The sequence below is a fragment of the Curcuma longa genome, chromosome 5 (assembly GCF_044706935.1).
Source record: "Curcuma longa cultivar G26 ecotype Majalengka, Jawa Barat chromosome 5, ITB_CL_G26_1.1, whole genome shotgun sequence".
NCBI classification, from domain to species: domain Eukaryota; kingdom Viridiplantae; phylum Streptophyta; class Magnoliopsida; order Zingiberales; family Zingiberaceae; genus Curcuma; species Curcuma longa.
In genome coordinates, this window is record NC_133865.1 from 8,227,214 (window position 1) to 8,241,470 (window position 14,257).

The following is a 14,257-nucleotide window of genomic DNA, read 5'->3' on the forward strand; positions in this document are numbered from 1 at the left end:
ACAGCTTAATTGAGTCATAAATTTGACATTTCTGTGGTTTCAGATTCATTACGAGACAACTGGACCCGAAATATGGATCTGCAAGTCAGGTGTTAGTCGCCTTGGTTGTGGTTTTTCTGAAGATATGGATCTTCTGGGAATATGGAACCATGCACAAAGCTATTCTGTATTTGCAATGTTTAGTAATTGCCTCCATTTAATTGCACAATTGTAGCGTTTCTTTAAAAGAAAATTTTTATGTTTGGCTGAAATGGTATACTTTAATGTCAATACCATCTGTGTGACAACTGAGCGTTTCTTAAAGATTTTTAATTTATTTTTGATGAATCAATTTATTTTTTAATTTTTTTCTTTATAATAATTTTCTTTCTGTTTTTTTCATTATTTTGTTTCTACAATATTCCATTTAAAAAATTGATAACTAGCTCATTTAGTAATAAAAATAAATCAAACTTATGATTTGAAAAGTATAAATATATAAATATTATTACTGCACTTTCATCAACATTCTAATAAATAGCAATGAGAACCACAAATTCATATGGGCATCAACACGCGCTTAAAACTAGCAAAACTAGCATAAAACTAGCAAATCATTCCAGATCGCATAAAACTAGCAAGAATTAAACCGCGCTTAACGAAAACAAAAATGGGCCGTGTTGATGCCCATATGAATTTGTGGTTCTCATTGCTATTTATTAGAATGTTGATGAAAGTGCAGTAATAATATTTATATATTTATACTTTTCAAATCATAAGTTTGATTTATTTTTATTACTAAATGAGCTAGTTATCAATTTTTTAAATGGAATATTGTAGAAACAAAATAATGAAAAAAACAGAAAGAAAATTATTATAAAGAAAAAAATTAAAAAATAAATTGATTCATCAAAAATAAATTAAAAATCTTTAAGAAACGCTCAGTTGTCACACAGATGGTATTGACATTAAAGTATACCATTTCAGCCAAACATAAAAATTTTTTTTTAAAGAAACGCTACAATTGTGCAATTAAATGGAGGCAATTACTAAACATTGCAAATACAGAATAGCTTTGTGCATGGTTCCATATTCCCAGAAGATCCATATCTTCAGAAAAACCACAACCAAGGCGACTAACACCTGACTTGCAGATCCATATTTCGGGTCCAGTTGTCTCGTAATGAATCTGAAACCACAGAAATGTCAAATTTATGACTCAATTAAGCTGTATCTAAATAAATCCATGTACTTGACTGAGGTTTACCTTTGGGTTTGCTGGATTTTCAAACTGTTGAAGAATGTATGAATTTGGGGTTTTTGCAGCCAACTCTTCTGCCTTACTGACAGCTCTTTTCATGCCCAAACTAGGATCCGTTAGGACTAATTCAGCACCTTTCATGCCCACATGAAAATAGGCAATCTTTTAGATACTGATAACGACTGCCATAACTGATAGACAAATCCAAATTGTACCTTTCCAATCTTTTAGATACTGATGAAAATTGCCACAATTGATAGACAAATCCAAATTATACCACCCAATTCTAATTCATGCTTATGTTGTTGGAACCAATAAACATAGGTGTGAAACAGCTTACCTTCCCAGGTTCGATAAGCCCTTTCTCCTCTGCATCAGCAATCATGCTATACCCAATCCTGTATTAAAGATTCACCCATCATAGAAAACCACATCACCACAAAGAACAAGATGAAAAACTATTCGATTAAGAACCTAAAGAAAAACAAAACACTGATTCATCAAGACCTGTCCTTTACACTGGAGCAAGGCTCCATGCTCTCCAGCTTAGCAGCGATCCTAGCGACGCAGCCAGTGGCAACATCGTTGAGGTACACCAGTGGAGTTCTCTAACAAACTATTTAAGCTTTTGATATTGAAATGCATATACTTCTCACTACTCCAGAATTGTACTGCATAGTGGTGATAAAAGCTTTTGATATTGATATGCTATTATGGTACAATGATGGGGGATAACAATGGAAACTGGTACAAAGACCAGCTGCAACAATTCTATGCAGACAAGTGAATTATAGCCATGCCCAAAATTTAATAATCTGGCATCTAACAGAAAATAATAATCAGTGAGAGTTCGAAAGCAGCACGAAAGGCATGGACATCAAAATTTTGAAGTGCAGCATCTTCAGTAAGAGTTCGCCATCTTTCAGCACTCTAGCCAAAAATAAAAATGAGATAATTTGGTCATTTCTGGTTAAAATATTTTCCAGGAAAAAAAATTAAGAGCCTTCGCATCCAGGAATTCACCTCATCCAGGAAAAGCTTTTATGAACTAAACCTACAGCACCTAAACCATGGAAAAAAAATAGAAAAAAAAAAACTTGATTCAAATGCCACTTCACAACATAGCAACATACTGAACTGCAATGGAACATACTGAAAATCATCATTAATTCTGAGGCATGTTGTTAGAACCTGCAAAATAAAGGCAATTATTAACTTCAATTTCTCAATTAATCAACGACTTTAATTTTCTAAATTGAGACTTGTATAGTACCAAATCTAGAAGTCAAATCTTCTTCGTTTGTGTTGTCGTCGCTGTTATCATCATCATCTATAGTTGATCTGGTAATAACAACATCATTATATTTACAAAATGCTATTTAAATTTATTATGTAAATAAATTTAGCATACAAATATAGAAATAATTGGTACATACCTTTGCTGCAAAATCGGGCAATTACGCTTATCATGAGACACCCCCCGATGGCCACATCCATGACATAACCTGGATTTTGAGGTTGCCTTCTCCTTCGACGATTTCAATCTTTTTCCACATCCTTTTGTTCTTACTAAAGAAGGATCAATAATACCAAGGGTGCCATCCATGGAATTTTTTCTTTGACTACCAATGTCGCATGTTTTACTAATGTTCATGTCTTGAATTTTGTTGTGGATAGAATTGAATTGTTCCTCCAAAAAAGATGTCCCCTCATCAGTCAAAGATGCATCTTCAATTAATAATGAAGCTTTATAGGATAACCTTGAAAGCCTTGACATCAAAAACTTTTTTGGATCATTGATGGAAAGTTGATCTTCCCCCAAAACATAATTTGCTCCAACCTTTGCATCTCGTGTCCATCGTTTGAGTATATACTGTTCAGGTAAATGAAAGACTTGGGTGATGCGAAAAAAGGCTAACATATGCCTGCATGGAATGCCCTCAAACTCAAATTTTCTACAGCTACAAGATATGTAGTCCTTTTGTTTGTCATGAGTGAGTAATCTTGATTTGGCAGAAGAACAACTTTGAAATTTCATCACATTATAAATCACTAAATCTTCTCCTATAGATGCTTGTTGCACATAATAACTATGGCTCTCACTAATTTCATTTTGAAACTCCAACCATTTCTTTTTTGTATACACCTTAACCATTTGAATTTCCATTGGCCAATTTGTCTTAGTCCTGGGATGCTCATTAATATCAACATGATCAGCAACTAATTCATTGTGTCTTATATGTCTCACTGCCCTATTGAAACGGATAATAAAATCAATCAATGAATTCTTATTTGATATGTACCTCTTAAAAAATGCATGTGAGCTTTCAGATCTCTGACTGCTTGACATTCCAGCACAAAATACATGGCTAAAATAGGCTGGCACCCACTTTTGTCGCAATTCATACATCAATGACAACCAATCATTATTCTGTAAGTTAGCACATTTGACAACATCTTCCCATGACTTCTCAAATTCATCAGGCGTTGTAGAATTTGCAATGACATTCTTTAGGCTTTGATAGTAATCACGAAAAATCAAAGGAGGTAATTTATCTGAAAATTTATTCAATATGTGCCACAAGCAATATCGATGCACCGTATTAGGGAAAACTTGTGCAATAGCTTTTGTCATAGCAAGATCTTGGTCGGTAATGATCACATTTGGTGCTCCTTTAGGCATGGCTTCTATGAACTTGTTAAACAACCAAATAAAGGAATCACTTTTTTCATCACTTATAAAACCGCAACCAAAAAGAATTGTCTGATGATGATGATTAACTCCTACAAATGGTGCAAAAATCAACCCATATTTATTGGTGTTATATGTCGTATCAAATACAACTACATCACCAAATACAATGTTAGCCGTCCTTGATACATGATCAGCCCAAAAACATCTACTAAATCTGTTATTTGAATCAGTCTCATAATCAAAGAAAAACATTGAATTTTTTTCCTTCTCAGATGCAAAAAACTCAATCAATGTTTCAGCATCAATACCCTTTAGTTCATCTCTTTGTTGTTGGTCAAAGTTTCTAAGATCTTTTTCTGTACAACCTACCCGCTCGGGCCCCCCACACTCTATCTCAAAAATTCGCATTTGTTGACAAGTTGGCACATTGGCCTCAGAAAATTGTTGAGTCAATGCTTTCTTTGCTGATGAAATATGACGATGTGAGCGAAGCAAATGTACTTTTGAAGGAGTCGAGAGTGTATGATTATGACTCTCCATGATGTTACTGATAACCCAATTAGGTCCAGTTTGTTCTTTTACTAATGAAATATGTGACTTACAACCAGTTCTAGTATCACTGCGGGCTCTTTCCGTAGATTGTTGATCCCTCATTTTATCTGTTTGACCTTGTTTAAAACAAACAAATTTCTTCCATACAACTTCATTTGTAATCTTATTTTTTTTGCTATTGCTCATCCTTGCACTAAAACCAGCTTCTCGTGCATATTGGTTATAAAACAAAAATGCTTCATCTAGAGATGAGAATTCCATACCAACTTTGGGCTTCCGATCATCTGCAACTTGGGGAATATAAATCTGATCATGACCGTAATTTCCTTCCATTGCCGAGGATTAGGGGGACTCTGAGCAGGTTGATATATGCCTGTTTATGTTGTAAAACACAGATTAGTATAGGACAAAAACAAAAAAATCACATATAGTTTACTGGTATTACTAATGAAACTATTCCTAACTTCAGATAGAATCCATAAGATGCCAACATACTAATGAAACAAATAATACCACACTGTTTAATACAAACTGAACCAATAGGCTATAATTCGTACATTCCCAATTCCTTGATTGTAAAAGCTATTTGTGACTAAAAAAAATAAGAAACTATCAGAACTATTAGAGCAAGTCATAATGCCAAGGGTTAATACTCTGATGGATGCAGTAAGCAATGAATTGAACAACACACATGTACAATTTGATGTGCAATTTGATGTAGTTCACAGAATGCTTCTCTTCACTTACTTCACTATTTACATGTACAGATCAGGAAAAAAAACTCAATGTAGGAAAAATAGGATGCTAGTAGAGAGGCAACATACACGAACTTGATTGTGAAGGGGACTAGCAGGGGAGCAGCGCGAGGTTCAGGAGTAGCAGGGGAGCAGCGCGGGGTTCGGGAGTAGCAGGGGAGCAGCGCGAGGGAACCGTAGTTCTGTTAGGGACCTTCGGCGAGCAGCGTGAGGGTCGGGACCTTCGGCGCGCTCACGGAAGCAGAGACGGTCGGGACCTTCGGCTCGCGAGTAGCAGGGGCGAGTTGGGAGAGAAAACCCTAACTTCGGCAGGCGGGGATCGAGGGTCGGCGAGGTTAACGGCGAGGGTCGGCGATGGGTTTAGGGCACGCGAAGAGGAGAGGAAGAGAGAGGGTCGGCGATGGGTTTAGGGCACGCGAACGCGAAGAGGAGAGGAAGAAGAGAGGGTCGGCGATGGGTTTAGGGCACGCGAAGAGGAGAGGAAGAAGAGAGGGTGGGCGATGGGTTTAGGGCACGCGAAGAGGAGAGGAAGAAGAGAGGAGCGGCAGGCGACGGGAGCTTCGAGGTTTAGGGCAGGCGACGGGAGCTTCGGAGGAAAACCCTGATCGCGATTTCGAGTTCTGTATTTTGGATTTCGAGAAATCGAAATCCCGCCGCGGCTTCGTTGCCACGCACGCGAAGAGAGCCACGCTGTCGCGTCCACGTCAGCAGGCGCGCACCTGCCGCTCAAACCAGGCGCCCATAATAGCAGAACTGTATATATATATATATATATATATATATATATATATATATATATGTATAACGGAGAACTCTGTGAAGAATTTAAAGTTGAAATAAGAAATTGTGATCTATTATATTTCCTTGGTTTCTTAAATAAGATTAAATTCATGCACATCTTTTCTGATTACCTACTTAGCCATTGATTGACTGTCTACATTCTTTGGCCTTCAGTTTTGCAGGCGCAGACTTGATACTATATTTGGTTAAGCTTTCCTTAGAGTTGTTCAGAGATCTTGACGTGCTGATTTTCGGTTTGTTTACTTTAGTTTGGTGGTATTTATGTCTTGTACATATGTCGTTTTATATGTATAGGTGGTTGTCCATGAAACAGAACAAATATATATATGAACTTTTTGGTTATTCTGTTTATAAAGTATAGATGGTTCTTTTATTATATTATCACCGAGTGAGATACCTCTCGGTGTGCGAGAATGACACCTCCGGGCGTGACAATTTTATTGGTATCAGAGCCAGGTTTGCGATTTCTGTTTGTGGGTTTCAACTCTATCTTAGGATTTTTGTTTCTGTTTGAGTCTAGAATAGAAGAATTTTTATGCAAGTCGAGTTATATCTATGAGCTATAGGATTTAAGGGTCTTGTATTGATTTATATATCTTGATTATAAATGATTAATGAAATTTTATTTGATGTTATAGGCAATGCCACGAGGTGGACTTAGTTGAGGTCGTGGTCGTGCACGTCGGCGTGCCCCTGCGACTCAGAGGGTTGATCATGATTTACATGAGGTACCACTCTCCCCATCTGAGATGATTCCAGAAGCTCAGATTGGTTCCAGTGCTAGAGTTGGTGGTCATCCTGAGGGACAATCTCATCTTGTGGAAGCTCCTGCAGCCGACTCAGTCACCCCTACATCATCCATTTTCATGGAGAAGGCTCGCATTCCTTTGCTTGCTAGTTCAGCAAAGGATCGTTTTACTCTATTCCATGGAGGCACCGACCCTTGGGTGGCACGTACATGGTTGGAGAATATCGAGTGTACTTTTGAGTATATGTCCTGTTCCGACACAGAAAAGGTAGAGCTAGCTGCATATCATTTTAGAGGACTGGCATCCACATGGTGGAAGATGCAGAAGACTATTTTCGGAGATCAGGTTATCTCTTGGCAGTCATTCAGAGAAGCGTTTGAGAGACAGTATGTTCCTCTAGCATTTTGTATTGCTCGACATCAGGAATTCATAAGTCTCAAGCAAGGTGATCGAAGCGTTCTGGACTATAGTGCAGAATTTAATCGACTTGCTGAGTTTTGCCCACATATGGTAGCTCAGGACTATGATCGTATGCTCCACTTTACACAGGGGCTTGCAGCATATATTTGGCTCAGCATGTCTGGATTCCCTGTTACTACTTATCGGGAGGCACTAGATCAAGCTATATGTATTGAGATGACTCAGCAACAAATCTCCCAGGAAAAAGAAGCTAGTCGATAGATCTCGCAGACAACACACTCTAGACAACAGAGTCGAGGTCGTCGATCTCGTGACCAGGATACAACTAGAGAGTCTTCATGGCCACAAAAGGTGGCCAAGATATCACAGGGATCTAGTCGTTCACTCCCATCACAACGAGGCCAAATATTCCTAAAGTGTTTTCAATGTGGTGTGCCAAATCACACAGCATCAGAATGTCCACTGCATCATAGTATATGTTTCTATTGTAAATTGCCAGGACATATGCAGAAAGATTGTACTTTGAGAGCACATCAAGCAGGAGGATCACAGTCTCAACAGGCTCGACTTGCGCCACGACCTCTACAGTCTCGGCATCAGAGAGGTCCACAGAGATCTCAGCAGTACCAGCAACGAAATCCCTCACCTACCCAGTTTGTTTCACAGCCACAACTTTATCAATTACAGTCCCAAGTGAGGAGCGAATATCATTCTGTACCTCCACTCCAACAGAATTTGCTAGCTCCCTCTCAGCAGTATTTGTTAGCTCCGCCCCAGCAATACCTGCCTCCTCCACCTCAGCAGTACTTGCTACCCCCACCCCAGCAGTATCCATCACTGCCTTATCAGCTCTCGACCCAGCCATACCAGCTTTCGCAAGATCAGAGTCAGCCTTCTTCTTCTATCCAGAGGGGTCAGCAGTCGAGTTCGGAGGCAGGACACGTATATGCCTTGACTCGTGAGGAGGCACAACAAGCTGGAGGATCAGTTCTCCGAGGTATTATTTCCGTTTATAATTTTTCTGCGGATATATTGATAGATACTGGTAGCTCGCATTTTTTGCTCCAGAATTCGTATGCAAGATCGGGAGGATTCTAACCCTTCGATCTTATGGATTATCAGTATTGACACCATCAGGTGGAGTGTTAATGTCAAATCAGGAGGTCAAGACATATCCTTATAGTGGACTCAAAGTGGACAATATCGTACCGTTGTGGAGATATATATGGATTCCATCTGTTCTAACAGTGGTATCAGAGCTAGGTTCATGTGATGGAGGCTCTTAGTAAGGGGTCCATTGGGACCCGTACTAATAAGGGGTTCGTTGAGACCGTTAAGGGGGCGGATTCGTAGGGACCTATACCAATAAGGGGTCCGTTGGGACCTTTAAGAATGTGCTCTCAGTGGTCCTTTGTTTAAGGGGTAGATTGTTGAGATACAATCAAAGTCCCACATTGAAAATACATGGAAAAGATCGTGGAGTTATAAGATGGAAAATATCTCATTGGTACGAGGTCTTTTGGGTAAAGTCCAAAAACAAAACCATGAGAGCGTGAGTCCAAAGTGGACAATATCGTACCGTTGTGGAGATATATATGGATTCCATCGGATCTAACATGTAAGATTAGATTAATGAATTATAATTTACAATTAACTTGCACTTAAACATTTTTAGCCAGTAGTTGAATCATAAAATTCAATGGACTAGTTCTCCCATTTGAATTACAATTAACTTGCACTTGAGGCCAGTGGTTGAGTTAACAATTTAATCGATTAATTCTCTCATTTGAAGTTTGCTGTGACTTTTTAGTATTGCAGTGATAATCCCAAGCATGGTGAGATATTTGGAAAAGACATCTTGTGTGATAGTGAAGCTACCGTTGAGCCTTACATATCATCAACTGTGGATGATTGTGGTTTGAGTTGGACTTTGGATCTTAATGGGTATATTAAACCTTTAAGCAGGGAGATTGTGACATTCTTATTTGGTCCTATATGAGAGTTTTGGGCTAATACAGGAGGTACGTTGATAGCTAAATGAACTACTAGTAGCTTGGGCTGGTGGTTAACATGACGAGTCAATTCTCATTTGAGTGGGTTATGACAGAAATTCTAGATGTCATGTGTCTTGGGAGGATCTACTGCTGATTCTGATTTTTGGGAATCTGTATATTAATGATAAAAAATGATACTCAAATAATTTAAGAATTCAATGAAACATGAATATGCTTGAATTTTTTTCTTTCTTTTGTACCTTACCTTAATCATACACCTATTATCGCACTGATTAATTGAGTTGATGGCATTGTCCTTGTGAAAAATAAAGCCTCAAAAAATCTTAAAAAGAAACATGTATGGGATAAATGTTATTTTTCATGTAAAATCTGTCACCAATGTCTTCGTTGTTATATTTACAAGCTATTATTTTGAGAAAGATATATTCGTTAATCCTTTATTATTGCTTATCGAAAAATGAAAATCTGAGGTTTTCTTTTTAATTTTTAATCTCTGATGGCAAAATGGAAAATTTACCTAGAGAGTGATAGGTGTTTGAGCATTACTGGAAACAGTTCACCATTTTTTTTAGCAGGTTAATCGCCTTGTTCAAATTATGTACTTATGCCTGTGTTTTTCTAGTTTATGAACATATGCAGTTTTATCTTCTAATTCAAAGCTCGTAAACTCTCTTATTTACTATATGTTTCGCTAGATACCTTAGTCTTCCATAGAGCAGATTCAACTATGTGATTCTAAGGGGCAAAAAACTTTATTTATCATAGTTTTCTTCTGAGATGACTTAGTTTTGGTAGTTGGCATATGATCCTCTCTTCTAACATTCTCTATGTTCTTTACTTTCGCTATTCTGCATGTTTTGGAATAACTTCTAGATTTCTGATCTAATAGGTATGGGTTGCTGTGGTTGCTTTGGATTTTTGAGAAAGCCACAGAGATACCTTATCCCTTTCAGACGCTCTAGTGCTCCGTTCCAAGAGTTCTTTTTGCCAGAAAACATGGATGATCATGATGGTATATTTTACAACAGAGACAATGGGAACCATCATTATGACAGTGATAGTGCTTCACAGCATGTTGTTAAGCATTCTGAAGAAATTCTCTTATGGAGAGCTCAAAATGGATTGATATGCAGGGAAGTCCCAGTAAAGGAAACTCGAAGGGTTATTCTTTCAGAGGTAAAGTTTAGATTTTCTGATAGCATTGAAGTAATGGTTGTTCCATTCAAATAAGGTAGAGATGTGGTAAACATCTAGTCATTGTATTCTTTAACTGGATCACATTATGATTTATGGCAAGCTTCTCTATTTCTTAACTTCTGATTTTTCCTCCATATGGTAGTTACTCTTTGGTTCTTCATGTTGACTTTAAAACTTACTATCTTTGTGAGTTATCTCAATGTGATAGCAGAAACTCTTATAGGTCTGCTTGATAACCATAAATTTAAGTCCTCACCTCAAATTTTTTTCTTAGCAACATAGGTTTTCAACATTATTGAAACTAATATGGCTTGTTGATGTTGATATATATTTTTAAACATCCTTACATGATTCCTCTTACCTTTATGTGAAATAAACTTATAAACTTTAGTTGCTTACTAGGGAAGTAGAGCACCATTCCCTATTTATTCTGGGTTCATTGTCATTGCCCTTTCATGTTTCATGGTTAAAAGTTGATCTGATGCTTACAGTGCTATATTGTTCACAAAATGATATCAAGTTACATGTATTCGAATAGCTCACTAGCCACAGATATCTAGGACGGCTTTACCCTGAGTCTTCCATGATTGTGACAAAAGATGCCAACTAACCTCCACTTCTTTTTTGTTTCTTTGTCTTGCAATCTGAACATTATATTTCTTTAATGCACTTTAGGATGATGATGGTAACAAGATGATCAATGAATATGTTCGGCAATGTAAGATTGGTTCTGGTAGTTATGGAAAAGTGGTAAGCTTGGCATACTGTTAGGTGTATCTTGCAGCTATTTGCTCTGAAGTGTAAAGAAAATGTTCTTGCAAATGAACAGGTCTTATACAGAAGCACCAAGGATGGGAAGCAATATGCAATCAAGGTACCAAAATCATTATTATCAATCCTTTAAATTGGTTTAGTCTGTAAGGTCAGAATTAAAAAATATATAATAACAAATACCACTTTTTGGAAATGTTGTACCATCTATTGAAGATAGAAATCCTTACCTCATTACAGAGTTACTGCTCTCAAGGCAATATAGTTTTTAGATTATGGAGAAGTTAAACTTGGTCATAGATACAATGCCTAGCATTTTGTAATTAGTATGACCTAAAACCATTCAAAATTGGTTCCTATCCTGAATATCAGATTGATTTGTCCCTTGAATAATACACACCAAATAATTGAGTTGTCTGAGACTTTAACTGTCTTGGCTGAAAAATCACATTCTCATATGTTCTGAGCCTTTTGTAATGAAATTTCTCCTTCCGATCTCTTTTCCAGGCTTTATGAAAACTATGCCACAGAATACTTTATGCAGGGTTAATGAGGAAAACAGAAATTTCTCAATAATTGAATCATTCCATTAATTAAACATGTGGGTTCTGTTCAAATACATGTGTTCCATTATTTTTCATTCACTATCTGCATTACTTATGATGACATTGCTTATTTTCCACAGAAAATCAGAATTGATTAAGCATGCTGGTTGCTAATATTGCAGATTTTCCACAAATCACATTTGTTAAAGTTGCATGTGGCTCCTTCTGAAACTGCAATGAATGATGTTCTTCGGGAGGTTAGTATGATTCTTGCAGATTGCTTCTAAATGCAATCTTCCCCGTAGCATTTCTTATCTTTCCCAAACTATAGATGCAAGTATTGTTTTCATCTGTTATCTATAGTTGAGCAATAAGGGTTCTGCAGGTAGCAATCATGAAAATGTTGGATCATCCAAATATAGTTAATCTCATTGAGGTCATTGATGATCTGAACACAGACAACTTTTACATGGGTATCCTCTCGCAACTATTATTTGGTTGTTGTTACTTATGACATTAATTTTCCTATTGGTCATCTATCCTTTCGCAGTGCTAGAATATGTTGAAGGTAAGTGGAATTTTGAGGGCTCTGGAGCAGCTAATTGCTTAGGGGAAAGCACAACTAGAAGATACTTGCGAGACATAGTTGCTGGTCTGATGTATCTCCACTCTCATGTAAGACTTGCAGAGTACCAAGAATCACTTTAAAACTTGTAGTAAGACAAGTTTTTCATTGATTTTGCAACCATTTTGGACACCTGCTGACCTACAGAAATCATAACTTTAGATCTTTTTTTCCTTTAATTTTTCTATTTTTTGCACAATGCATTTGATTCTTTAATAAATTTCTTTTGTGTTATGCTTCTAAAGTTGGCAAAGGGTTAATGGATGAAGAACATATTCCTAGTGAGCACACATAAGAAGGCTTTTTTTCTTTCTTTTCTTTCCATTCTTTCTTACGTGACAGCTTTCTTTAGCAATTTGGTTCCTCTGCTCATCTGGAACACTGAAATCAAGCTCATGCTGAATATTGTACTCATACTGACAATGATGTTTTATTATACTAAGAATCATACAGATGTGAATTGTAAAATTCATCTTCGGCTAGGAGAAACTTTGATCCACGAGGTTAGAAGGATGAAAAAAAAAAGGATTTAGTTCCGCAAGTGGACGTTTCTGTAGTATGTGAAGGCCTCAGGTTACCAGATCAAGATTGGGAATGTTGCTTGTGTAGTTGTGTAGTCTGTAGTAACATTACTCTGATAGATTATTTCATGTGATCGGCTGTTGAATTTTGCTGTGACAAGCTTCTCCTCTGAATCTCAGAATGTCATCCATGGGGATCTTAAACCTGATAATCTTTTGGTGACTAGAAGCAACAATATAAAGATAGGGGACTTCAGTGTTAGCCAAGTTTTTGAGGTATTATTTGGAACCTATTAACTCAAACCACTGTGCTTACATTTATATTTATGCCATTTCATACAAGCCTGGATGAACTGCAGGATGATAATGATGTACTTCGGAGATCGCCTGGGACTCCTGTTTTCACGGCACCTGAATGTTGTCTAGGTATGAATGACAATATCATGTTCTAACAATTATCCACATGAAACTTATACATCATCTCATCTCCGATTTCCACACAGATGTTACCTATCACGGTAAGGCTGCTGATACATGGGCGGTTGGTGTTACCTTATATTGCATGGTCTTTGGCCAGTATCCTTTTCTAGGAGAAACCCTCCAGGACACATATGATCAGGTGCACACAAACTACTCTTGAATCATTTTTGCTTTCCTTGCTTTAACTGAACCACAACTGAAAAATCTAGCTCTTGTTGTAGATCGTCAACAATCCCTTGATTATTCCTGGCGAAGTAGATCCACAATTGCGAAATTTAATCGAAGGCCTTCTCTGCAAAGGTTGATCTTGCTAACATTTATTCAATACTTTCTTCATAATCTATATCACCATCCTAATTCTTCCTCCCATTTCTCTACTCCTGATATTTTGCCTCGCAGATCCTAAAGCTCGGCTCACCTTGCGTGCCGTATCGGAGCATCCTTGGGTCATCGGTGATGATGGTCCAATCCCACAGTACTTGTGTAGGTGCAGCAGGCTAAAGTCTTCTACTTGAAGACCTTAGTGTAGGACTCACAAATTTAAACTGCGCAACAGTTTGATCTGATTTAGGGGTTGTAAGCGGACTGTGAGAATTATAACCAAAAAGCATAAAAAAAAAGTGATTGTATCAACAGTGAATAAGTTTGTGTTATACAAGCTTATCCATCTCTTTCATTCATTTTTTTAAGGTGGAAATTTGTGTTTAACCTGTTTGCTATGGGATGGTGTTGATATGATTTGAGAAGGTCGTTCAATGCAAGTGTTCTTAATGCCATTTTCTCTTGTACTTGTGACTTGTGAGTGTGTGAAATTTCATTTCACTACCTGTAACTTTTGTTTTTTTTAAAAGGGAAAATGCCTCTAGAATTTTAAGCGTCGTTTTAGAACTT

The 14,257-nt window shown here is 37.4% G+C and overlaps 2 protein-coding genes and 1 pseudogene across 2 annotated transcripts in view; 2 read left to right on the forward strand and 1 right to left on the reverse strand.

The window, feature by feature from the left end:
- The window catches only part of LOC141829393 (serine/threonine-protein kinase GRIK2-like), a 43,987-nt gene extending 29,835 nt beyond the window's left edge, over nucleotides 1–14,152 (forward strand). The window contains exons 3-13 of the mRNA XM_074716853.1: nucleotides 10,117–10,403; nucleotides 11,100–11,174; nucleotides 11,254–11,298; nucleotides 11,923–11,997; nucleotides 12,126–12,213; nucleotides 12,291–12,415; nucleotides 13,067–13,162; nucleotides 13,246–13,312; nucleotides 13,390–13,505; nucleotides 13,588–13,666; nucleotides 13,766–14,152. Of these exons, the coding sequence (XP_074572954.1) occupies nucleotides 10,117–10,403; nucleotides 11,100–11,174; nucleotides 11,254–11,298; nucleotides 11,923–11,997; nucleotides 12,126–12,213; nucleotides 12,291–12,415; nucleotides 13,067–13,162; nucleotides 13,246–13,312; nucleotides 13,390–13,505; nucleotides 13,588–13,666; nucleotides 13,766–13,881 (1,169 nt within the window). The 3' untranslated portion in view covers nucleotides 13,882–14,152. The remainder of the gene's footprint in view (nucleotides 1–10,116; nucleotides 10,404–11,099; nucleotides 11,175–11,253; nucleotides 11,299–11,922; nucleotides 11,998–12,125; nucleotides 12,214–12,290; nucleotides 12,416–13,066; nucleotides 13,163–13,245; nucleotides 13,313–13,389; nucleotides 13,506–13,587; nucleotides 13,667–13,765) is intronic.
- LOC141829250 (protein FAR1-RELATED SEQUENCE 5-like) lies at nucleotides 2,377–4,820 on the reverse strand. The gene is made up of 2 exons (XM_074716681.1): nucleotides 2,677–4,820; nucleotides 2,377–2,581 (listed from the first exon to the last, which is right to left on the reverse strand). The coding sequence occupies exons 1-2, from the start codon at nucleotides 4,818–4,820 to the stop codon at nucleotides 2,491–2,493; spliced, it is 2,235 nt and encodes a 744-aa protein (XP_074572782.1). The 3' UTR covers nucleotides 2,377–2,490.
- LOC141829084 (uncharacterized) lies at nucleotides 6,781–8,310 on the forward strand (annotated as a pseudogene).
- Nucleotides 14,153–14,257: the final 105 nt, after the last annotated feature.

What these genes read in the sequence shown, in the direction of transcription:
- LOC141829250 (XM_074716681.1), bottom strand. Translation starts at nt 4,820, where the DNA reads ATGGAAGGAAATTACGGTCATGATCAGATTTATATTCCCCAAGTTGCA. An exon ending in TGCCCGATTTTGCAGCAAAG is followed by an intron (nt 2,582 to 2,676) that starts GTATGTACCAAT and finishes TGTTATTACCAG; the next exon opens with ATCAACTATAGATGATGATG.